This window comes from Lepidochelys olivacea, assembly GCF_965140295.1.
Source record: "Lepidochelys olivacea isolate rLepOli2 genome assembly, chromosome: 12".
Classification (NCBI taxonomy): domain Eukaryota; kingdom Metazoa; phylum Chordata; order Testudines; family Cheloniidae; genus Lepidochelys; species Lepidochelys olivacea.
This window is the reverse complement of record NC_140422.1, coordinates 28415001-28436428: the sequence shown is the minus strand read 5'-3', so window position 1 is coordinate 28436428 and position 21428 is coordinate 28415001. Positions and strand designations below refer to the sequence as shown.

The 21428-nt window shown below is 39.0% G+C and overlaps 1 protein-coding gene across 1 annotated transcript in view; it reads right to left on the bottom strand.

The window, feature by feature from the left end:
* The window catches only part of CDH8 (cadherin 8), a 190378-nt gene that overhangs the window by 90259 nt on the left and 78691 nt on the right, over positions 1–21428 (bottom strand). Inside the window, exon 4 of the mRNA XM_084644378.1 lies at positions 2926–3093. Within this exon, the coding sequence (XP_084500504.1) occupies positions 2926–3093 (168 nt within the window). The remainder of the gene's footprint in view (positions 1–2925; positions 3094–21428) is intronic.

Sequence of the window (21428 nt, the reverse complement as noted above, 5' to 3'; positions counted from 1 at the left end):
TGGGGCACGAAAAGTAACAGCAGTTTAATCTATAATTTATTTTTTCTTTAATGTTTCCCAGGCTGAAGACATAATTTGGAGATCATTGAGAATCCTCAAACACATAAAAGCTCAGAAACAATGAGCAGCCATAGCAATCAGTTTCCTCCAGAGACTAAATTATGTATTTATGATTTATACCGCTGTCCACACATCATGGTTTGTCTCTCTACACAGTTGATTGAAATTCTTTAAGGAGGTATTTTTTTCTCTGATTTACAAAGAAGATATACAAAATTAACATTTATTTTTCCACGTTGTTGACTAATGGATAAAAATAGTCCCTAAGACTTATGAAGAGGTCTGCCATGACATCATAGTTCAGACTGTGACCAGCAATCCATTCTAAGCTTATTTTAAAGCATTCTAATTTTTCTCAGCAGTGAAAAGTTCTTCTGCATATAATCTTATGGTAAACTGTTGGGTTAAAAACTTCAATGTTTTATAAAATGACTCTAAAATGATTTCAAAGAGAGCACAGAAGTAGTGAAAGTTTATCTTTTTCATTTCTAAAACCCAGGAGGTTCTTTCAAATCTAACCATAAACATACATTTGTGTCCTGCCTGCAAACAATAAACCGATAAAACACACTAGGTTCATTATGATTTATTGTGAAAGCAGCAGGTATTACATCTTACGAATTTCCATTTCATTCTGGTAAGTCTCCATTGTAAGCATGATCCTTTCTTATTTTGGCTCTACCAGGCAAATGCAAATTGTGCTTTAAGAAAGGTGTCCTCACAAGTGTCAAAGAATTGAACAATGATTGTATAAGATTAGAGCCATGACTAATCTGCAATATTAGTTCTAAACGTCCATAATGACAATAGTGTCCAGATACAATATTTAACAATGTGTATCCTCTTTATACAGGGTTTCTTTTTTCTGTTATTGCTTTATATAAATAAAAAAATCTATATATGAAGCTTTGCACTGATGAAAAGTGCTGGACATTACAGCTCTTTTTGTATTTATGTTTAGATCTGAAAAAGTATTAGTCCACATTAATTGTCCACCTAGCCGGTACATCACAAGGAGTGGTGGAGCAGGCTTACTCATATTGCCCCGTCAATGTGTTTCAAAATCCAAAGCTGGAAAGACCACATGTGAGGAGTTTATAGGGTAAAAGTACAACTTAGGCCTTGTCTACAATACGGGGGGAGATGGATCTAAGTTATGCAACTTCAGCCTTGTGAATAACGTAGCTGAAGTCGAAGTACTTAGATCTACTTACTGCAGGGTACTATGCTGTCGATGGGAGACACTCTCCTGTTGACTCCCCTTGGGCTTCTCGTTCAGATGGAGTACAGGAGTTACTGGGAGAGTGATCTGCGGACGATTTAGTAGGTCTTCACTAGACCTGCTAAATTGACCGCTGATGCATTGATCGCTGAATGTCGATCCCCCAGTAAGTGTAGACAAGCCCTTAGTCTCCATACCCATTCAGTCCTTGATCTCCAGGCTGAGACTCCCAACAAGAGAAACAATTAGTACCAGCTATGTAATGATTTTCTGATCTGCTCATCTGTTTCATAAGTCCTGGATCGACACTATCAGCTCATTTCATATTGGCATTAAAGCCCTTTGACAAAGGTGTAACTAATTCTGATGTAAGTACAAAAGCTAGATATCTGGCCAAAATAGCCCTGTAGTTACAGATTTAGAACTATTGTCCATTACACATATACAAAATAAATGTCTCTGCACTGTGGTGATACAGCTCACATATTAGCTTCATCTATAAATGTTTGCATCATTAAGGGGCACGTCACCTTAGATTGTATAACACTGATGCACAAGGCCATGTGACACAATGTGATGTGAAGTAAGAAACTCAGGGACTTCATCATATAACATAACAAGAGAAAAAAGGGGAAAAAAAGATTGTGCATTCAGTACTTATCACTTATAAACACCACTGAAATTAGGTATTAAAATAACTTTGTTCACAGTAACCCCTTATAGCTGCTTATTTTATTATATTTTCTTCTTCTCCCTCCACTTATATGCACCTATCCTAAGCTCTAGGGATGAAATTTACACTGTGTAGGGGTCTGGCATAAGACACTATTTAAATTCTCAAAAAAGGGCAAAGTGGAGTTTAAAATGGTGCATAGGTATCTCCATCTTGATGGGATGAATTTCACTTTGGACACACAAATAATTTGTTTTAAAATCACATATGTAGAGAAGTATAAGATGACCCAAAGTCAACATTAAAATATTTCCCAGCCCTAACTGCCTACCCACTTATCTAATCATCCAGGCTTTTTTCTGAAGGGTTAAGATTACACATTAGAGGAATATATTCTAACATGACATAAAAATACACTATTCCAAATAAAATCAAACCAGTTATGTTTCTTTTTTTAACTTTGAAACAGATTACAAAGCACTGCAGAGAAGCTCAGCAGGGTGCCAAATCATTTTAACCTAACCCAGCAAGACATGCATTGGAACCATAGGAGTAAATATGGATTTTGAATTAAAGGTCAACAATTAACTAGACTCATATTTTTTAAAAAAAAATCTCCTCTCATTCTCAGTCAAACCTTTATTTCTTTTATCAACTATTTTAAAACTAGTCTTCTAAAACCTAGTATTACTGTACCTACCTTCACATAAGGCAGGAATAGAATTAAAAGTAACTAGAATCTTAGAGACAATACAATAAATAAATATTTCCTTCCTCCTTCTGCATGCTCATCAATGTATATGGGCACAACACTCTTTCCAAAAGCTCTTAATCAGTCCGTGGTCCAGGATACTGTATTTCGCCCTTGCTACATTTTTGCAAAAAAACTCTGCAGTAAGCAAATGCAATATAAATGTTAAAATACAAAGACGTGTGTTACATATTAAATCAGGAGAACAGGCACACTTACTCTGTGCAAATTTGGGAGGGTTGTCATTAACATCAGTGAGTATAATTGTCACTGTTGTGGTTCCAGACAGTCCACCCATATGTCCGCCCATGTCCTTTGCTTGGATGACCACAAAGTATTCTTCTTTGGCTTCTCTGTCCATGTTAGGGAGGGCAGTTTTAATTATAGCTGGACAAAAAAAAAGGAAAGGGAAAGGAATCATGAGGTTGGTTAGATTCATACCGAATTTACAATAAAGAAAAGAAAAAACACATGATAAGAATAGAGAAAGTTTTTCATGTAATTTCTATTTAGGCAAATATCAGTATAAAAAGTGAACTCTTATCTGCCCAGTTGAAGTTGGCTCTTTTTGATACCAAGGCAGAAAGAACTTGTAGACGTCCAGAAAAGTGTATGAGAGGTCTCCTGCCTTTTGTCTCATTAAAAATACAATGAAATTATAAACCAGCAGAGCAAAATCAATCAAGCCTCTGATATATTTTCATTTCTACAACTTACTTTCTGACATAAACTTAGATTCTTTCTCCACTGAGGTCAATATAAGTTTTGCCATTAACATCACAAACAGCAGCAAATTACATAGTGCAAACAGAGCTTTTTTTCCAGAATCCCACAGTACAACAATTAATAGATTTCAAAGCCAGAAGGGCCATTTTTAAATCTGACCTCATGAACAGCACAGGAAATGGAACCTCCTGCTGTAATTCCTGCATCAAACCCATAACTTCTGTTTGAGCGATGCAATATCTTTGAGAAAGATCTCCAGAACCAGCAGTCATTCATGTAGTCTTTGCTTAGGCAGAGCTCCCATTGCAAGTGTAGGGCAAGATTGGGTTCACATATTTAAAAGGGTTTTGATGAAGTGAAACAGCTCTGTGATTCTCAAAAATGTGATTTGGAGCTCTGAAAACAATATGGTTAATGGCCAAACTAAAACTCCTATCTTGCAGGGAGATCCATGCAGGTAGACTACTGCCCCCAACCCTCACCCCACCATAAACCCCCATTAAAGTCACGGTGCCTACATGGTTCTCATGGCAGTATTGGGGCCTGCAATGGGAAAAAAATAAACCTACACAAAATTAAAGAACAATATCACGCTTACAACAGCAGCAATATGATGCTATGCCTTGAAATTCACAACTTCCAATCATATAGAACAGACGTAATTTTAAAAAATAATAATTAGCCACATCACCACCCTTAAATCACTGCCATATTCACAGCATTCTCTATACTTAGAATGGGAAATACAACACCAAATATGCAGTGGAAAATTCAGCCATGTCCACCATAACAAAAAGAACCCCTATAACGGAAGCCTCTATAAATGTTAAATCAAAATACAACATAAAGTAGTTTCTCTGGGAAGGTTCCTCCCTGCCCCATTAATCCTGGTTTTGAATAATACTTTTTAATGAAATCATCTGTCTGTGAAAAGAGAGCAAGGAGTTCAAGTTATTGAATCATCTTAGTAGTAAGTGAAGCGTAAGAGTGCCAAGGGAAATCTAATCCACCAGTGCAGTGGTCTTTTTAAACCACGATGCTCTAGGGCTCTTATCAGGCATGGAAAAGAATGTCTCTTTCTAAGGGCCCATATTTCCAGAACTCTCAGCTGGAGGATACTGTTTATGTGGAAACACTTACACTAACTCAGTAAGAATTTAGGATTCACTTTTGTTTTAAAAAGGCAGCAATTCTAACACATGGCATAAAAAAAGAGTCACATGACAGATCACACATCTGTTTTCATTATCTTTTAACAAAATATTTACTTCTATTATGTGCAATTCTAAGAATTGCGTGGGTTATGTTCTCTGATAATCAGGATTTCTTTAAAACAAAATCATTGGATTATTTACCTATTGCGAATAGTACAATCCCGGAGCCTTCAAATGCCTCCTGCTCTGACAAGAAGGCTGATTTGCATTAATAAGAATGAGCTCCGGGGAAAAAAGATACTCTGTTCTTGCAGGGCAGCAGGAAGGCTGAGGCTCCAGGATTATATGTATCTAGATATTTACAGTAAATATTATGGACCAAATTTGAAATGGAAGTATGAAGCTAGTCAAGACTGGATGTTTTACTAAAATATCTGCTCCAGAGGTTTTTTTGGGGGAAGTTCTATGGCTTGTGTTATACAGGAGGTCAGAATAGATGATCACAGTGATTCCTTCTGGCCTTGGAATCTACGAACCCTGCCAGTGTCAATGGATTGCATCTGTTCATTCCAGGTATGAAATTTTGTCTCGTATCTATCCCAGTTAGAGAGGGGCCTGATTCAGAACTCTGAATTCAATTATCCTTGAACTTCAGTGGTGGCTGGAATTCAAACCCAGAGCTAAATTTTATGGCTGAATATATGGCCAAATCAAAACCATGTTGGTGGGGGAGGAGGAGGCATGCTTATAAAAAATGAATACGCTCTCCTGCAGTAATCACATAGATCATTGCACTAGCACTATTATGACAGGTTTCAGAGCAACAGCCGTGTTAGTCTGTATTCACAAAAAGAAAAGGAGGACTTGTGGCACCTTAGAGACTAACCAATTTATTTGAGCATAAGCTTTTGTGAGCTACAGCTCACTTCATCGGATGCATACTGTGGAAAGTGTAGAAGATCTTTTTATATACACACAAAGCATGAAAAAATACCTCCTCCCACCCCACTCTCTTGCTGGTAATAGCTTATCTAAAGTGACCACTCTCCTTACAATGTGTATGATAATCAAGGTGGGCCATTTCCAGCACAAATCCAGGGTTTGACAAGAACGTCTGAGGGGGGGTGGGGTAGGAAAAAACAAGGGGAAATAGGTTACCTTGCATAATGACTTAGCCACTCCCAGTCTCTATTCAAGCCTAAGTTAATTGTATCCAATTTGCAAATGAATTCCAATTCAACAGTTTCTCGCTGGAGTCTGGATTTGAAGTTTTTTTATTGTAATATAGCAACTTTCATGTCTGTAATCACGTGACCAGAGAGATTGAAGTGTTCTCCGACTGGTTTATGAATATTATAATTCTTGACATCTGATTTGTTTCCATTTATTCTTTTATGTAGAGACTGTCCAGTTTGACCAATGTACATGGCAGAGGGGCATTGCTGGCACATGATGGCATATATCACATTGGTGGATGTGCAGGTGAACGAGCCTCTGATAGTGTGGCTGATGTTATTAGGCCCTATGATGGTGTCCCCTGAATAGATATGTGGGCACAGTTGGCAACGAGCTTTGTTGCAAGGATAGGTTCCTGGGTTAGTGGTTCTGTTGTGTGGTATGTGGTTGCTGGTGAGTATTTGCTTCAGGTTGGGGGGCTGTCTGTAAGCAAGGACTGGCCTGTCTCCCAAGATTTGTGAGAGTGTTGGGTCATCCTTAAGGATAGGTTGTAGATCCTTAATAATGCATTGGAGGGGTTTTAGTTGGGGGCTGAAGGTGACGGCTAGTGGCGTTCTGTTATTTTCTTTGTTAGGCCTGTCCTGTAGTAGGTGACTTCTGGGAAATCTTCTGGCTCTATCAATCTGTTTCTTCACTTCTGCAGGTGGGTATTGTAGTTGTAAGAATGCTTGATAGAGATCTTGTAGGTGTTTGTCTTTGTCTGAGGGGTTGGAGCAAATGTGGTTGTATCGCAGAGCTTGGCTGTAGACGATGGATCGTGTGGTGTGGTCAGGATGAAAGCTGGAGGCATGTAGGTAGGAATAGCGGTCAGTAGGTTTCCGGCATAGTGTGGTGTTTATGTGACCATCGTTTATTAGCACTGTAGTGTCCAGGAAGTGGATCTCTTGTGTGGACTGGACCAGGCTGACATTGATGGTGGGATGGAAATTGTTGAAATCATGGTGGAATTCCTCAAGGGCTTCTTTTCCATGGGTCCAGATGATGAAGATGTCATCAATATAGCGCAAGTAGAGTAGGGGCATTAGGGGACGAGAGCTGAGGAAGCGTTGTTCTAAGTCATCCATAAAAATGTTGGCATACTGTGGGGCCATGCGGGTACCCATAGCAGTGCCGCTGATCTGAAGGTATACATTGTCCCCAAATGTAAAATAGTTATGGGTAAGGACAAAGTCACAAAGTTCAGCCACCAGGTTAGCCGTGACATTATCGGGGATAGTGTTCTTGACGGCTTGTAGTCCATCTTTGTGTGGAATGTTGGTGTAGAGGGCTTCTACATCCATAGTGGCCAGGATGGTGTTATCAGGAAGATCACCGATGGATTGTAGTTTCCTCAGGAAGTCAGTGGTGTCTTGAAGGTAGCTGGGACTGCTGGTAGAGTAGGGCCTGAGGAGGGAGTCTACATAGCCAGACAATCTGCTGTCAGGGTGCCAATGCCTGAGATGATGGGGCGCTCAGGGTTTCCAGGTTTATGGATCTTGGGTAGTAGATAGAATATCCCAGGTCGGGGTTCCAGGATTTGATCTTGTGCGGATTTGATCTGTGCGGATTTGATCTTGTGTTTTACCAGCAGGAGAGTGGGTTTGTGTGGGGGGGGGGGGGAGTGGGGGGGGGGTGAGAAAACCTGGATTTGTGCTGGAAATGGCCCAACTTGATTATCATACACATTGTAAGGAGAGTGATCACTTTAGATAAGCTATTACCAGCAGGAGAGTGGGGTGGGAGGAGGTATTTTTTCATGCTTTGTGTGTATATAAAAAGATCTTCTACACTTTCCACAGTATGCATCCGATGAAGTGAGCTGTAGCTCACAAAAGCTTATGCTCAAATAAATTGGTTAGTCTCTAAGGTGCCACAAGTACTCCTTTTCTTTTAGCACTATTATAAGCTTCAGTGTTGTCAAGAGCTAATCGTGATTTTCTAACTAAATATTTAGTCAAAACTGAAATGGTTCAAGGGAAAGGGTCTGTTTAGATTAATCTCTTGATTCAAAAATAAAATTTTAAAAAAATGAAAATTGTCAAGATTGGATGCTTTGACATTTTGGAAACTAAAAAGAAAAAAAGTGGTTTTTTTTAAATGAGTTGTGTTTCAGATTTGAGTTAATTTATACTAAAAAGATTACAAATATGAAAAACAAAACATTTTGAAATTATCAAAATAAAACAATTCCATTGACCCAATCCATTTCCCTCCCAGGATTCCTGGTTCATGAAAATTTGAGATTTAGACTTTTTGTGACTATTTGGGAAAACATCTCAAAATTTCTGACAAGATGGTAAAACTGTTTCCCACCCAATTCTGTTGTGGACCATTATTCTAAAATACTGTGGGTTTTCTTAATATCATATAATCAGAATTTTGCCCTATCTTAATATGGGGCAGTCCTAAATTATGTAACACATTAGGGAGTGGGTGGGTTCTTAATTCTGCATGTTCGTTTTAGTGTTACAGTGTTATAAGGGGTGTGCGGGTCTTGAAAATCTCCTAAAACTGTATTATGTAATTTATGGACAGCCCCTAAATTCTGAATCAAATCCCTAGTTCTTAAACTTTGCAAATGAAAGAGGCAGGATCTGAATTATTTTTCAACTCAGGTCCATCTCTCTGATGGCTATGCTAAACACCTGCAGTAAGTGTGATTAGGAAATGGTTAATACAATCTAATCTTTCCTCATAAGTGTTAGGAAAACAGCCCTGCAGCACTATGTGCTCATATTATAACTGCTATTTTTACTGCTAGAACCAGCAGCAACCTGTCAACAGGGAACTTAAATTGTCCTTGTTACTCAGGCAAAAAGTCCTATTGACATCCATTGGAATTCTACGTGCTGAATAAGGGTCAATTGTGGTCCACTGCTTGAAAGAAAAGTGGGAGCAGAAAACTCACTGAAGGGAATGGAAATAATTTCTCAGAGGCACATAGTACACTAAATATGTCACAGGTGAAAAGAGCAGGGCCTTTTACTGCATGGGGAATTCCCACTGAAATCAATGGCAGCTCTCTCAAAAACAGCCGGTATGTTACAACTGACACACATTTGGTTACAGGGCCAGATTCTACTCCCTTATTCATGCTTAATAGAACTTTATGCCATAAACAACTTTCTTGAAATCAGTGGGACCACTCATGAAGTAAGATTCTACTAATCTTGAGTAAAGATATCAGAATATGGTCCATTATGAGTTTCTTTCGTATCAGGCCTGATCCAAAGATCATTAAAGCCATCCCTCTGGATTGACTTCAATCAGTTTTGGATCAGGACCACTATTAAAAAGACATGGATTATTGCATTTCTTGGGATAATTCTCACTCACACTGTTTTCCCTCTCACTCACACAGTTAATCCAGATATTTGTCTCTCATTGCATGAAATAGGCAACACTGTGTTTGTGGAGTTGACAAAAAGGGGTGTTGTGGGGTGGAGATTTAAATACTCCAAAAACTTTGTATACCATAATAAAGGTTCCAAGTTTCTGATTTTTAAAGCACACAATTTCATTTTGCTGTGTTACCAGCACAACCATGTCATTTCAATGGTTTTAGACATATCCCAACATGAAGTGTCAGTTCATAAACCTTTTGCCATGGGCTGCAAGTCACAGACAAAGCTCAGTCTCAATTTCAAACAAAATAAAAAGGTAAAAAGAATAAGTTAATAGCCTCTGTTACTATCACCAGTTCTGAATGGTCTGTAACATCAAAGAAGTCTGAATTACAAGGGTTTACTGTCACCACCACTACAGCTATGCTCAATATCAATGGTATGCTGTCCAGCAAAAGAACAGAAGTGTCAGTATCTCTTAACAACCAGATTAACAAACACAAAAGCCCCCCTTTTCTCTGCGTCTTCAGCTAAATAAGTAATGTGATTAAAACAGGAGAAGATAAGAAGAGTTGAACACAGAGGGTTTCAGGACTGAGTCTCTGAAACTTATTTATTCTTTCACCTCATACACTGTATCGATCTTCAAGCTGTAGTCACAGGAATTACTCAAACTTTCTAACGTCTCTTAGAAAGCAATTGAAGCTCACCTAATATTAATGCTAATGCACTCCTTAGCGCACACGAAAATTAAGAGCCTGTTCATTCAACCTTCTCAATCCCAACTCAACTCAGAAAAAAACCTTGAATAAATAATCTTTGTGATATGCCCTGAAATGTGGGTTCTGATGGACTAAAATGGGAAAGGGGTAAGTCCCAGAGTAAAGAATTATGGCAGCTAGAGACATAAACTAATGGGGGGCGGGAGAATTATGAGAGTGGCTTAAAGCTAGGGAGGAGAAGAATAGTAAAGGCTGTTTCAATGAACCTGCAGAGAGTATTTCAGAGAGTCTAGTTGCTGAGGGGAGAGCTTTCTTAGACTGTAATCAATAAATAGATATCTAAAAGATATCTTATCTATGGAATCTATCTTCCCCAAAAGTCCCCAATATAGGAGTCACAATGTTTACGCTATGTTACTTTCTCTGAACAGCTATTGGTGTCACACTGCTCCATAGCAAATAAAACAGCTGCAGGATGGGATTTTCTTTTACAGTGGCCCTAAATGCATTCACTGAGCAATTTGCACAATCTGCCTCACGACTTGAATCAGTTAATATACACCTCTGTGGACAGCTTTCAGAAACTTGTTTGGAAGAGCACACAGTGTCTGACACTGGAAAAGATCAGGGAATAAGAACTGAGGCATCAGAGGCTGCAGATAGAGAGGAGGAAAAGGAGGAGCAAGCAGCACAAAAGTACTTGAGCATTTTTTCCCTTTGCCATTCCCACTCTTTCTATTCTCTTTTTTAAATGTCTATTAATATAGTTCTATAAAACAATACACAACAGTGTATATGTGGGGAAGTAGCAAAACACACGCAAACACTTAAAAAAACCCAACTTGGAATGATTCATTATCTCACCAATACACCACCTCCCAAGTGATCTCCTGTGTCTCATATTCCAATAGAGAAATTTCTGCCATATCTGTTGAAAGTAAGATATCAGAATTTTTCAGTTTTCTAAAGATCAGTCTCTGAGGGATGTACAGTTATGTCTGTTTTGTCTCCATCCTAATGCTAAGATCTTGGCACAGATTTTTACTTCTATGTGTAGTAGTAATTTAAGGCCTGATCCAACTCAATGGGAGTATTTTTAATAAGGGAGGTTTGATTGAGCCCTGAGGCCTGATCCTGCAGGATCCTGAGCCCTATATCTACATGGAGCCCCACAGACTTCTACAGAGCTCTAAGCAGTACAGGGACTCTGCCCTTTTGGAGTCACTTGTGGGATCTGGGCCAAGGTCTCAGCGCTCATACAGACTAGTGGGATTCTACATTTCTTGAACACAAAAGAAATTATGTTAAGATGTGTGTAAAACTTTCCCTCAGTTTCCATTAGGACTAAACTTCATATTGGTCACAATAATTTTAAAAACATTTAGCCATCAAACCATCCTCCCTGGATATTTACCTACTTTTGAGTGCTGTCTTGGATTTTTGGGGATTTTTTTTTTGGTATGTTTGTTTTAGTTTATAACGAGAGAAGGAACTGTCAATGTCGTCTTTATCAGGATCTGCTAATTTTACTCTAATTCTCTGTATAAAGTATTTATATATATTATACTCATTGAATAGTAGCACTGAGTTATGAGTTTGTTTAAGATTCAAATGAAAGAGGGCACAATTCTACTTGCTTGCTAAACAAACATTTTAAATCTCTTAAGACCTTAAGTGTTGGAAACTCTATATAAGAACCTAGAAACTGTTGTACTTTATTTGTCTAGATCTACCACATTTTGAATATTTTTGTGACTGCTTACATATTAGGCTTCCTTTTAATTAGACCTTGCACGTTTCCCATTGTGTATGAACTAACAGCATCTACATTTTCCTCCATATATGCATCTCTCTGTCGTTTAATAAAATCTCTTGAGATAGAAGCTGGTATGTTTTAGTAGACCCTATCTGGGTTTCATAGTTATGGGGAAAACAGTCTTTTCACCTGTTCTTACCAACTATTCAATTTATTCACTCAAGCATAAATTTTCAAAGGTACATACAAAATGTGAGAATAGATGAGATTGTTTTATGAGTGAAAAAGGCAGAATGAACATTTTTCACTGCATATCACATATGTAAACCCTGCATCCTTAGGATTTCATTTTATTTCTAATAGTACTCTGCCTAACTATAATTGCCCTTGATATTGCAGGAAGAAGAATGATACCACACACTGAATGAGGCAAGGACCCTGTGGAAAAAAATAGTATGCAGGTTAATTGCTAGGATCATCTGGGTGCATCTCGCCAAATCAATTTGCTGCTATTGCAAGGACCTCATGCATTGGTATTTCTCGGTTCACCCTATTCTCTGCAAGTAGTTTAGTCTACTGAGGTCTGAATACTTCGGTCTAATCCAGGTTCTTGGGTTCAATACAGGTGTAACTGAGTGGGAGTAGTAACCTCTGATGTGCAAAAGGTCAGGCTAGATGATCTGGTGGTACCTTCTGGCCTTAAACTCTATGGTTATTTGTCATTAGAAATTTCGTATCATAATGCATATATCCAAGGGGGCCAGAATAAGGTTGCACAAGAAATCTCATATTCAGGTATTTCCGAACTTTTCAGTGCTTGACTTTGCAACTTTGATGTTCTTTTAATGCAGATGTTTGAATATATTATAGAAGTAGTTACACTTGTTACAGAGATTGGCTGAGCTAGTAGGGTTCTCTCTGTGGGTCTTCAGCGACTCAGCCCTCCAACCAAGCCACATACGCGGTCTTCCCCTCTGAGTATACAGTCCTAAGTTCTTATTATGGTACTGGTATGGGGCCATAGCTCTTAGTCTTCTTCACAGAGGCATTGCCTTCTTCAACCACCCAGCCGGGGCCCATCTTAGTACCCTCAGCTGCTGTCCTTTTCAGCAGCCCTCCCTGGGCTCAGTCTGGAACCAGATCAACAAGGGCCATCTCGGAACCCTTATCTGGTCTAGCCAGGTTCTGTGTTCAGTCCCCTGGGCTCAACCTGCCCGCACTGACCTTTCCTTGGTCCTGCTGCTCATTGAACCAGCCAGGCACCCGGTCTTTGGCAGTCTTCCCTGGGCTTGGCTTTGTGTGGTGAGCTCTCTGCAGTGACCTGTCCGTGGTCCTGCTGTTCGTCTAGCCAGCCTGGCACCGGGTACTCCCCCATCAAGCTCCACAAAGCAGCTAAAGGCTCTGTTCTGCTGCTTGCCTTTTATCTGGCCCTTCTGGCCCTTTACTGGTCGCTCCAGCAGCCCCTCTGATTGGCTGCTCCTCTGAAGTCACTCTAGCCTGCCTGGAGGACTTCTCACTGTTCTATTCTGGGGCAGGGTGACACAGGGCCATGAGAACTCCAGATCTAGTCCATCCTGCCACACAGGGGTAGTCAATAGGTGGATTGTGGGCCAAATCCAGACCACTAGATGCTTTTGAACCGATTGAAATCTTTTTATTTGCTTATACTAATCATCATTATTGTTATTGCGGTGTGAAAATTGTTTCTCTGGAGTCTGGACCTTGACTACACCTTGACAAAAAAGAATTCATTCTATTAAAGAACAAAATTAATCAGACAGTATCAAAAGTCTGCACTTCATACTCCATATCAGGAAGATACCTCAGTCTAATATAATCCACTAGCATTGTGAGGTGATATAGGTATTGATCTGCAGTGTTAGAAATACCAATATTATTACTACTTGGTAAATTTTAGAAGCAGAAATCATCCCTTTAGAGTCCAGACTCCTCTGTTCATAATGTTCTGTTCACTCCTATTTTCCAACCAGAAATCATTGTAATTATTTTCAAACGTCCACAGTGGTTAAATCTTTTCCTTATGAATATGAAAAGACAACTCTTCTCCTGTTGTGATCAAGGGGCCCGATCCTACAGCTTTTACCCATGAGAATTATCCTTTTGACTCACGAATGAAAACAAGGACTTCAGAATTTAGCCCCAGGTCTGCAGCACAAGCAATCTCTCTGCAAAAGACTCTCCGCACTGGGTCATCACCAAGACAACTCACAGGATCTACTAAGGACAGTTAGCCTTATAAATGCCTTAATACATCTCCTAAGGATAAAAGGAGCTTAGTATACAGTGACAGGAAAAACTGCACACTTGCTTTGAAAATGTGGCCTTCTGAGTGCATCTTCAGCACTGCTTCTAGCACTGTCAAACAAAGAAAATTCTACTTAGTGAAGCCAAAAATGAATCACTGCTTCCCAGATTTTGAAACAGGAACCAGATTCTGATTGGACACACCAATGATTAAAATTGAGGTATTCTACATTTACACCAATATAATTGTGATCACAACCTGGCCTGACATTTTCCATTCAAACACTAGGAAGAGCAAGAAGAAAGAGCTGGGAAGATTCTCTGGTTGAGGCATGACAGACTTGCCCCACACCAGTGTAGATTCAAAGATAACAACACTGGAAAATTCCTCTTGAGCTGTCTTGTCCAGCAATAGTGAGGAGGAGAGGTAAAAAAAGGTAGTACTCGGCTCTGCTCACTTAAGCTGTGCCCATAATCCTATGTGTGGCTAACAATCTTAAGGGATCTACTAAAATGTCAAATATAAGTATGTCAACAGCTCTAACATTGAAATTGACACCACTGGGGTTCAGTTTTTAACAGCCCTTGTTGATAAATGAGAGTTAGTTTCCACTTCTTTTAGAACTAAGGGGCCAAATTCTGCTTTCAGCTGGAGCTGGGTGAAATTTTTCAGATGAATAGTTTATTTGCCAAAAAAAACAGTTTTGGTTGACCTGAAACTATTCAAAAATTTGACACGAATTCACCAAATTCTCTCAGACATTTTTTTCTCAGCTAGATTCACAAGTGGACTTAGGTGTCATTCACAAAACAGAGAAGAAGAATATAGTGATGATCCCCCTTTTTAACATCCAGCCCAGTGGCTAGGCTACTCACTTTGGATATATATGGGAGAACAAGGTTCAACGCTCCACTTTGCCTGAAGCAGAGCACGGATTTGAACTTGGGTTTCTCAGGTGACAGCCCTATTTACTGAGTAATAGGGTATTTAGGGCAAGTCTTTCTCAGGGCTTGTCTACACTTACTGGGGGATTGACACACAGGAATCAATGCATCGGTGGTTGATTTACCGGGTCTAGTGAAAACCCACTAAACTGACCACAGATTGCTCTCCTGTCAACTCCTGTACTCCACTGGATCTAGAGGAGTAAATGGAGTTGATGGGAGGGCATCTTCTGTCGACATTGCATAGTGAGGACCCTGTGGTAAGTAGATCTAAGCTACTTTGACTTGAGTTATGCTATTCCCGTAACTCAAATTGCGTAGCTCAGGTTGATTATTTCCTGTAGTGTAGACAAGGCCTCAGTCTCTCCTGTTGAAGCTGTTCTACTTTGTATATAATATTTTAATAGTCTTTGGGCCATAGAGAAATGGAATTGAATTCCAATCTCCCACATCCCAGATGAATGCCTTAACCATTGGGCTAAAAGTTGTACAGGGGAAACAACCCCCTTCTCTAGCTAGTGTGTGAATCTAACCCATTAAAAACGCTAGGAAACAAAATCTTTTGGGTTGAACAAAATGTTTTATTTGACCCAAAATTGACTTATTCAATTAACTGAAAATTCCAAAAGTGTTTGGAGTCAGTTTGACTTCAACCTTTTTTCTTTTCAATTTTTCAGAACTGCTAGCAAAGCACCCCACCCCCCCAAAAAATTGGTTATTTGCCCAGATAGACTCTCATTTACATAGGTGCAAATCCTATTATTTTCAGTAGGTGTTATACCTATTTAACAGAATAGAATTTAAACCACAGGTTCACTCTGTCTGCATGCTTATTAAGACAGCACAACATTCAGTCTCATTCAATACACAATCAAAAGAACTAGAAAGCTACAAAAAAACTATTTTAAATGAAAACTTAAATCTGCAATAACTAGTGCAGCTCCCACACAGCATTAGCTGGTAAAGAGAGACACAGAGCCATGGCTCAATCAAAGCCCAGAAGAACACAGAGCAGTTTCTCCCTCTGTACTAATCCCAGTAGGGTTTAATTCTAAACTATTTAGAAAGCCTGTAGAGAAAATGAGGACTTGTGGCACCTTAAATTTATTTAAGCATACGCTTTCATGAGCTACAGCTCACTTCATCGGATTCATTCAGTGGAAAATACAGTGGGCTGTACAAGTCCTCATTTTCTTTTTGCGGATACAGACTAACACGGCTGCTACTCTGAAACTTGTCTAGAGAAAATGGTTCATCTCCCTTCCAAGGCAGTTCATTACACAGCTCCAGATTGCATTTCTTGTATCAAAGCTCAATTTTCCCCATCTCTCTTTCTAGTCTGAGGATGTTACGTCTCCATTTTACCACACATAATTACAATAATAGTCCTTTCCCCTCCCTCTTATTAACACCTGTCTAATATTTGTGCAATGATTTCATATCCTCCCTTAATCACATTTTAATCAGTTTATACAAATAAAGTTTAGTCAATCTCTCATCACATCATATTCTTTCATCACTCTCGCCTTTGTTGGCCACCTATGAACTTTCTCCAGTTTCTCCAATAGCCTTTTTATAATGAAGAACCTTATATCTGCTCGCAGTACTCCTAGGGCATTTTTCCTAAGGCTATACAGAATGTAGCATTTATTAATAAATTAGGTGATTTCCCAGCTAGACAGAGGAAGTCAATTGTGCCAGAAACGTTTGTAATGTAATGTATTTTATACTGTTTATATTATTTTGTTTGTACGCTATTCCGAACATGGTTGTGAAATGAGAGGGAGCAAATAAAGACTGAAGAATGATCAGAGTTAAAATACAAGACTCAGGCATGCCCATTTGCAGGTGCAATATCTACCATTAGATTGGCTTACTCATGTATGTTCCAGCTTGAGAACCACCAGGTATCTCAACTTCAGCAATATGGCCTAGGGAGAGGGGTCGGACCAAGTCCCAAACCATTTAGGCCTTTGTAGCTTAAAACCAGACACATTGAATTCCACCTAGAAACTCATGGTGAGAGCACATCACACAGTGGTTAGTCCCATTCAAATCAGTAGGCAGTGGCTTCAATTCAGCCCTTGCTTGGCTCACCAGAAATTAATGGGACCAGTGAATGGCTAAGGTACTTCTCAACACAAGTAACGGTGGCGGGATATAGTTTGTATTTTGTAGATTCTCTAAGACTTGCAATCTGAGTTAGTCATGGAGGACACGTGTGTGATATGAACACCTGTCATCTCTCAATTGGATTGGTTTCCTACGGATGTTCAACACATCTGCATCATGGAAACCCTTCAGTCACTAACAATCAGGGCTGAATTCAAGTCAATGACCTTGCGTGAAAGTTTCCATTTTTCTCTGACAAACGACCTCAGCTCTCTAGATCTCCTGGTTTCCATGTTTTTTATCTCAGTTTTATTGAATCAGACTCTACCCATGACAGCCAGACCAGGTCTAAAGTACCAGCACTACACTGTGCAGCTTGTAGCACCGTAGGACACATATTTCCTACATTGATAGAAGGGGCTTTTCTAAGTGTAGTTAATCCATCTCTCCAAGAGTGGGTAAAAATTCTTCTGTTGGCCTAGCCATGTCTACCCCCAGGGATTAGGTCGTCCTAACTGCCGCACTCAGGGCACAACATTTTTCACAGCTCTGAGCCACATACCTAGGTTGAATTGAATACACTAATTTTTTAGTGTAGACAGGGCCCCAGTGAGCAGTTCCAAGACAGCCTCTTTTAAAATGTAAAACATTTACTGCTTTATAAACAATCAGGGTTTCCGTTTGAATAATATACTGTGCCTTCTAGTATAATAAAGCAATATGTTAAACTGCAGCCTTCACGAAACTTTATTTCAAAGACAGTGTAGGAGTTACAGTATTTTAATAAGTTCATATGAAATGTAAATAAGTCAGACAGTTGAAAATGTATTTTCTCTGACACCTCTATATTGTAGAACACCGTGTCACTTCAGATTATGTTCCATTATGATAATCATATTGTAAAACTGACTGTTGTGATTTAATATCTTAGGAAAAGCTGAAAAATGAGAACTATTCTTGAGCTTCTTCTTGGGGAAAAAATTGTAAGTGAGTGACTTATTGGAGAGTAAATGCAATTTGCATACCTTTATAAATAATATCAGAATCCTGTCTTAACACCGAACATTGGAAAAATTAAGCCACGGCTCCATATATCTGTCTGACAAGCTATAGTTATGATTTATGGAGGTGACAGTTATTTAGTCCAGTGAGAGTTACATCACTAATTTGGTGTCATAACTTGGTGTCATACAAAATCTTCATTTAAAAAAATATTTATTTATTTTTCCTCTCTAACTTATGAATTAACAGCCTTGTTAAAACTCATCTGTAGAAGAAACCATGCAGGTGGAAAGGAGGAGAGAATTATATCCAGAAAGTATTTTCCTCAAACTGTGATAATGACATTTAATAGAAAGATTAATAATATAATGACATTTAATAGAAAGACTGGATTACTTTCTGGGATGTGCACTATAACCTACATAATAGAGTTGGAAAATCATAATTTGAGAAATACTATGGAATACTATGAAAATGCATTTTTCATAAAAGGTAATGGAAAATGACTGTTTTAAGCAGGGGTCTTCTACCAATACTTATGACTATACATGCAGCCACACAGAAATGTGCCAAACAAACTGAAAACCAGTGTCAGAGTCTTGACTAAGGATCTGATTCAACAAGATCCTGTAGCCCATTTATGGCAGGTAGGCAGGTGCAAAGAGGAAGCAAGGCAGCCCTAAGGCTTCCCAAAGAATATCCCCAGGCACAGCAGGCCTCTACAGTGTACACAAGGCAAAGAGACGAGTCTCCCTGCGCTTAACCATCTCTGCTGTGGTGCCCAGTGTACGAGGATATTCCAGGGCTGGGGTGGGCCAGAGGAGGAAGGAAGCAGGAGATGATGTAACTAGGGAAGATCCTATCAGTTCTGTGATTTTATACTAACTATAGGGGTCATTGTAACAGGCATAAATCTAGCCTGTGCCAGAAACTGAACCTGAATAGAGGAGGCAACAAGCCACCTTCATTCTAACACCGCACTAGGCGCTGGCATCACCACAGAGAGGAATCTGGATGAAAATTTTCAAAAGACAGTCATCTCAGACAATATTGTACTGCAACATCTGAGGGATGGAAAATATAAATATGGATTTTTAAGTAGTTCACATTTTTATATGCATCCATTCATACAGGGATGCTTTTATCTGTGGCACAGAATTGTAGAAATAATATGAGTGCACAAATATCTGTATTATATGTGGAAAGCTCCTGCACTTCATATGGATGTATGAAAATGGAACCACAGAGGAAAAAACAGAAATCAGCTACGCTACTTGAAATTGCCTCCTTCTGAAGGTTTTCCTTCATTTTTACATCTGTTTCTGGCAAGATCATACTCTAACTACTCTAAGTTGTTATATTAGTGCCCTATCACCACTGCATCTGAACACCTCTCAGGAGTTAAACTACCACAAATATTCCCACGCTTAGCGTATTAGGAGTACATTGTCCTAGCCTATTCAGCAAGGGAAAAAAATACTAGTTGTGAGGCACTCACATTTCTAAGATTAGACACATATAAGAAAGAGCCCAGGATGTCTACTTTAATTCTGCTTGCTCCTCTGAAGACCCAGACTTTTTGTCTTTGTTAATATGCATCCTCCCCCCACTTCACCTGCTAATGTTAATTTTTAAGTTTTACTATTCAAATTGTAAAGTTGCTGAACTCCAGAAATGCACAGAGAATACTGTCATTTGCATGTTTTATTCATCGCTACCTGGAGAAGGTGAAATTTACAATGCCACAAACTGCTAGGAAATTGTAACTATATTTGATCTATTACTATTGGCTTTCTGAGACTGAATGCAACAAACCATAAAAGTGTCCTGGTGTGTATCAGGCATTATCAATTCTATTACTCCCAGATGCTCAGATTATCAGGAAAACTTGCTGCATATTTCCTCCTCAGTTTCTGAAACCAGTGCAACTCTTTGGAAGCCCCTTGACTATAAAACTTTAGTCTACCTGAATACTCCATTTCAACAGTAACAGTGCAAAGCTGTAGTTTCTACAAGGCTAGTATTCACTTTTGATGTGCCAGATAAATTTTATGTCAATGAGTATTTGTTTAGCCATTTTATATTCTAGACAACAAGGTTATGCAGATGTCATTTCTATGATTTAATATTTAGTATGGCTCATGGTTCCTCTAGGATCTACCCCCAATAACTCCCCAGCATGACACTGCAATTTGTTTTAAAATTTAAAGACAGGATGATCTGATCTGGTATGCACTGGTGTACAGAAATAGAAAGGAACCCTCTCACTCCTCTGTGCTGACAGGCCATATTAAACATAGCAACATGAGTCAGAGAGCAGCATCCATGGAGTCACTCCCCTTCCCACACAGGTCAGGAGGAAGTGGGCAGGGAAAGGGTAGTGAGCCAGATCAGATGCACTGGTGATGAAGGGGATACAATCTGTGCCAAACTTAAATCTGGGGAAAATTATTTCTCCCATAGAGTAAGGAGGAATCCTGGACCCTGACTGTGGGTCACAATATGGTCCCTGGGACTACTTCTGTGGCAGCACACTTATTCAGGATCTGTCACAATTGAACCCTATATGAGTTAATGCATTTTAGAGAACTGATTTATCACCTTTATAAAAAGAACTCACTGAACTGCTACTGATAGCACTGTTGATGAGTGGAAATGAGGTGGGGAAAGGTAATACTAATGAAACAGGAGAAAAATCATGATTTGTAGGTTCACAAAAAATCCTCAGAGGTTTTACTGGCTTTCATGAAAATAAACATCTGCTTTCCTGGAAGATAAATTGTTATTTCTTGTATTAAGCAGTTTTCCCAGAAAGAAAAAGAGCCAATATTGGTAAAAAAAAAATAATTGAAATATAAATAATAAACCGAGGGCAAATTCACAACATTTTAGGTTTGGGATTTTTGCCATGAAGGTCATTTTGAATGAAATAAATGAAAAAGCTTCACCTTGGATAAACAAAACACTTTTCAGCTCCTCTTTGAAAGCTGCTAGTTTTGCACAGCTCTTGAGAACAGCTAAAGGACTTATGAACATGTGCATCAGGAGCTGCTCCTTGGAGAATCCAAGAAATTGGTGATTAAAAAGCCCTATTAAGTCTTCTAATGCATCCTCTGACTAAAGCTATATTGTTCTGTACAGTTTATTTTCTAGTGCTTTACCAGGTCTTTCAAATATTTCCAGCAATGGGAATTCTACTACTTCACTTTGATAATAATTTCACAGTATAAAAGATCTCACTGTTAGGTATGGGTTCCCCTGCCTCGATATTCAAACGAAGTTTTCCTTTATTTCATTTTATTATATTACCCTATGGCTATTACCTCCTGGACCACTTTAAACTATTTTTCTTCCTGAAAGATTCTGGTGTCTGAAGCACAGAACACACTGAATACTACATTTGTTGCACTAGATATATACCAATATATCTAACTCTAGTCATTACTATATATAATATTTTGTAATATCTTATGTTTGAAAG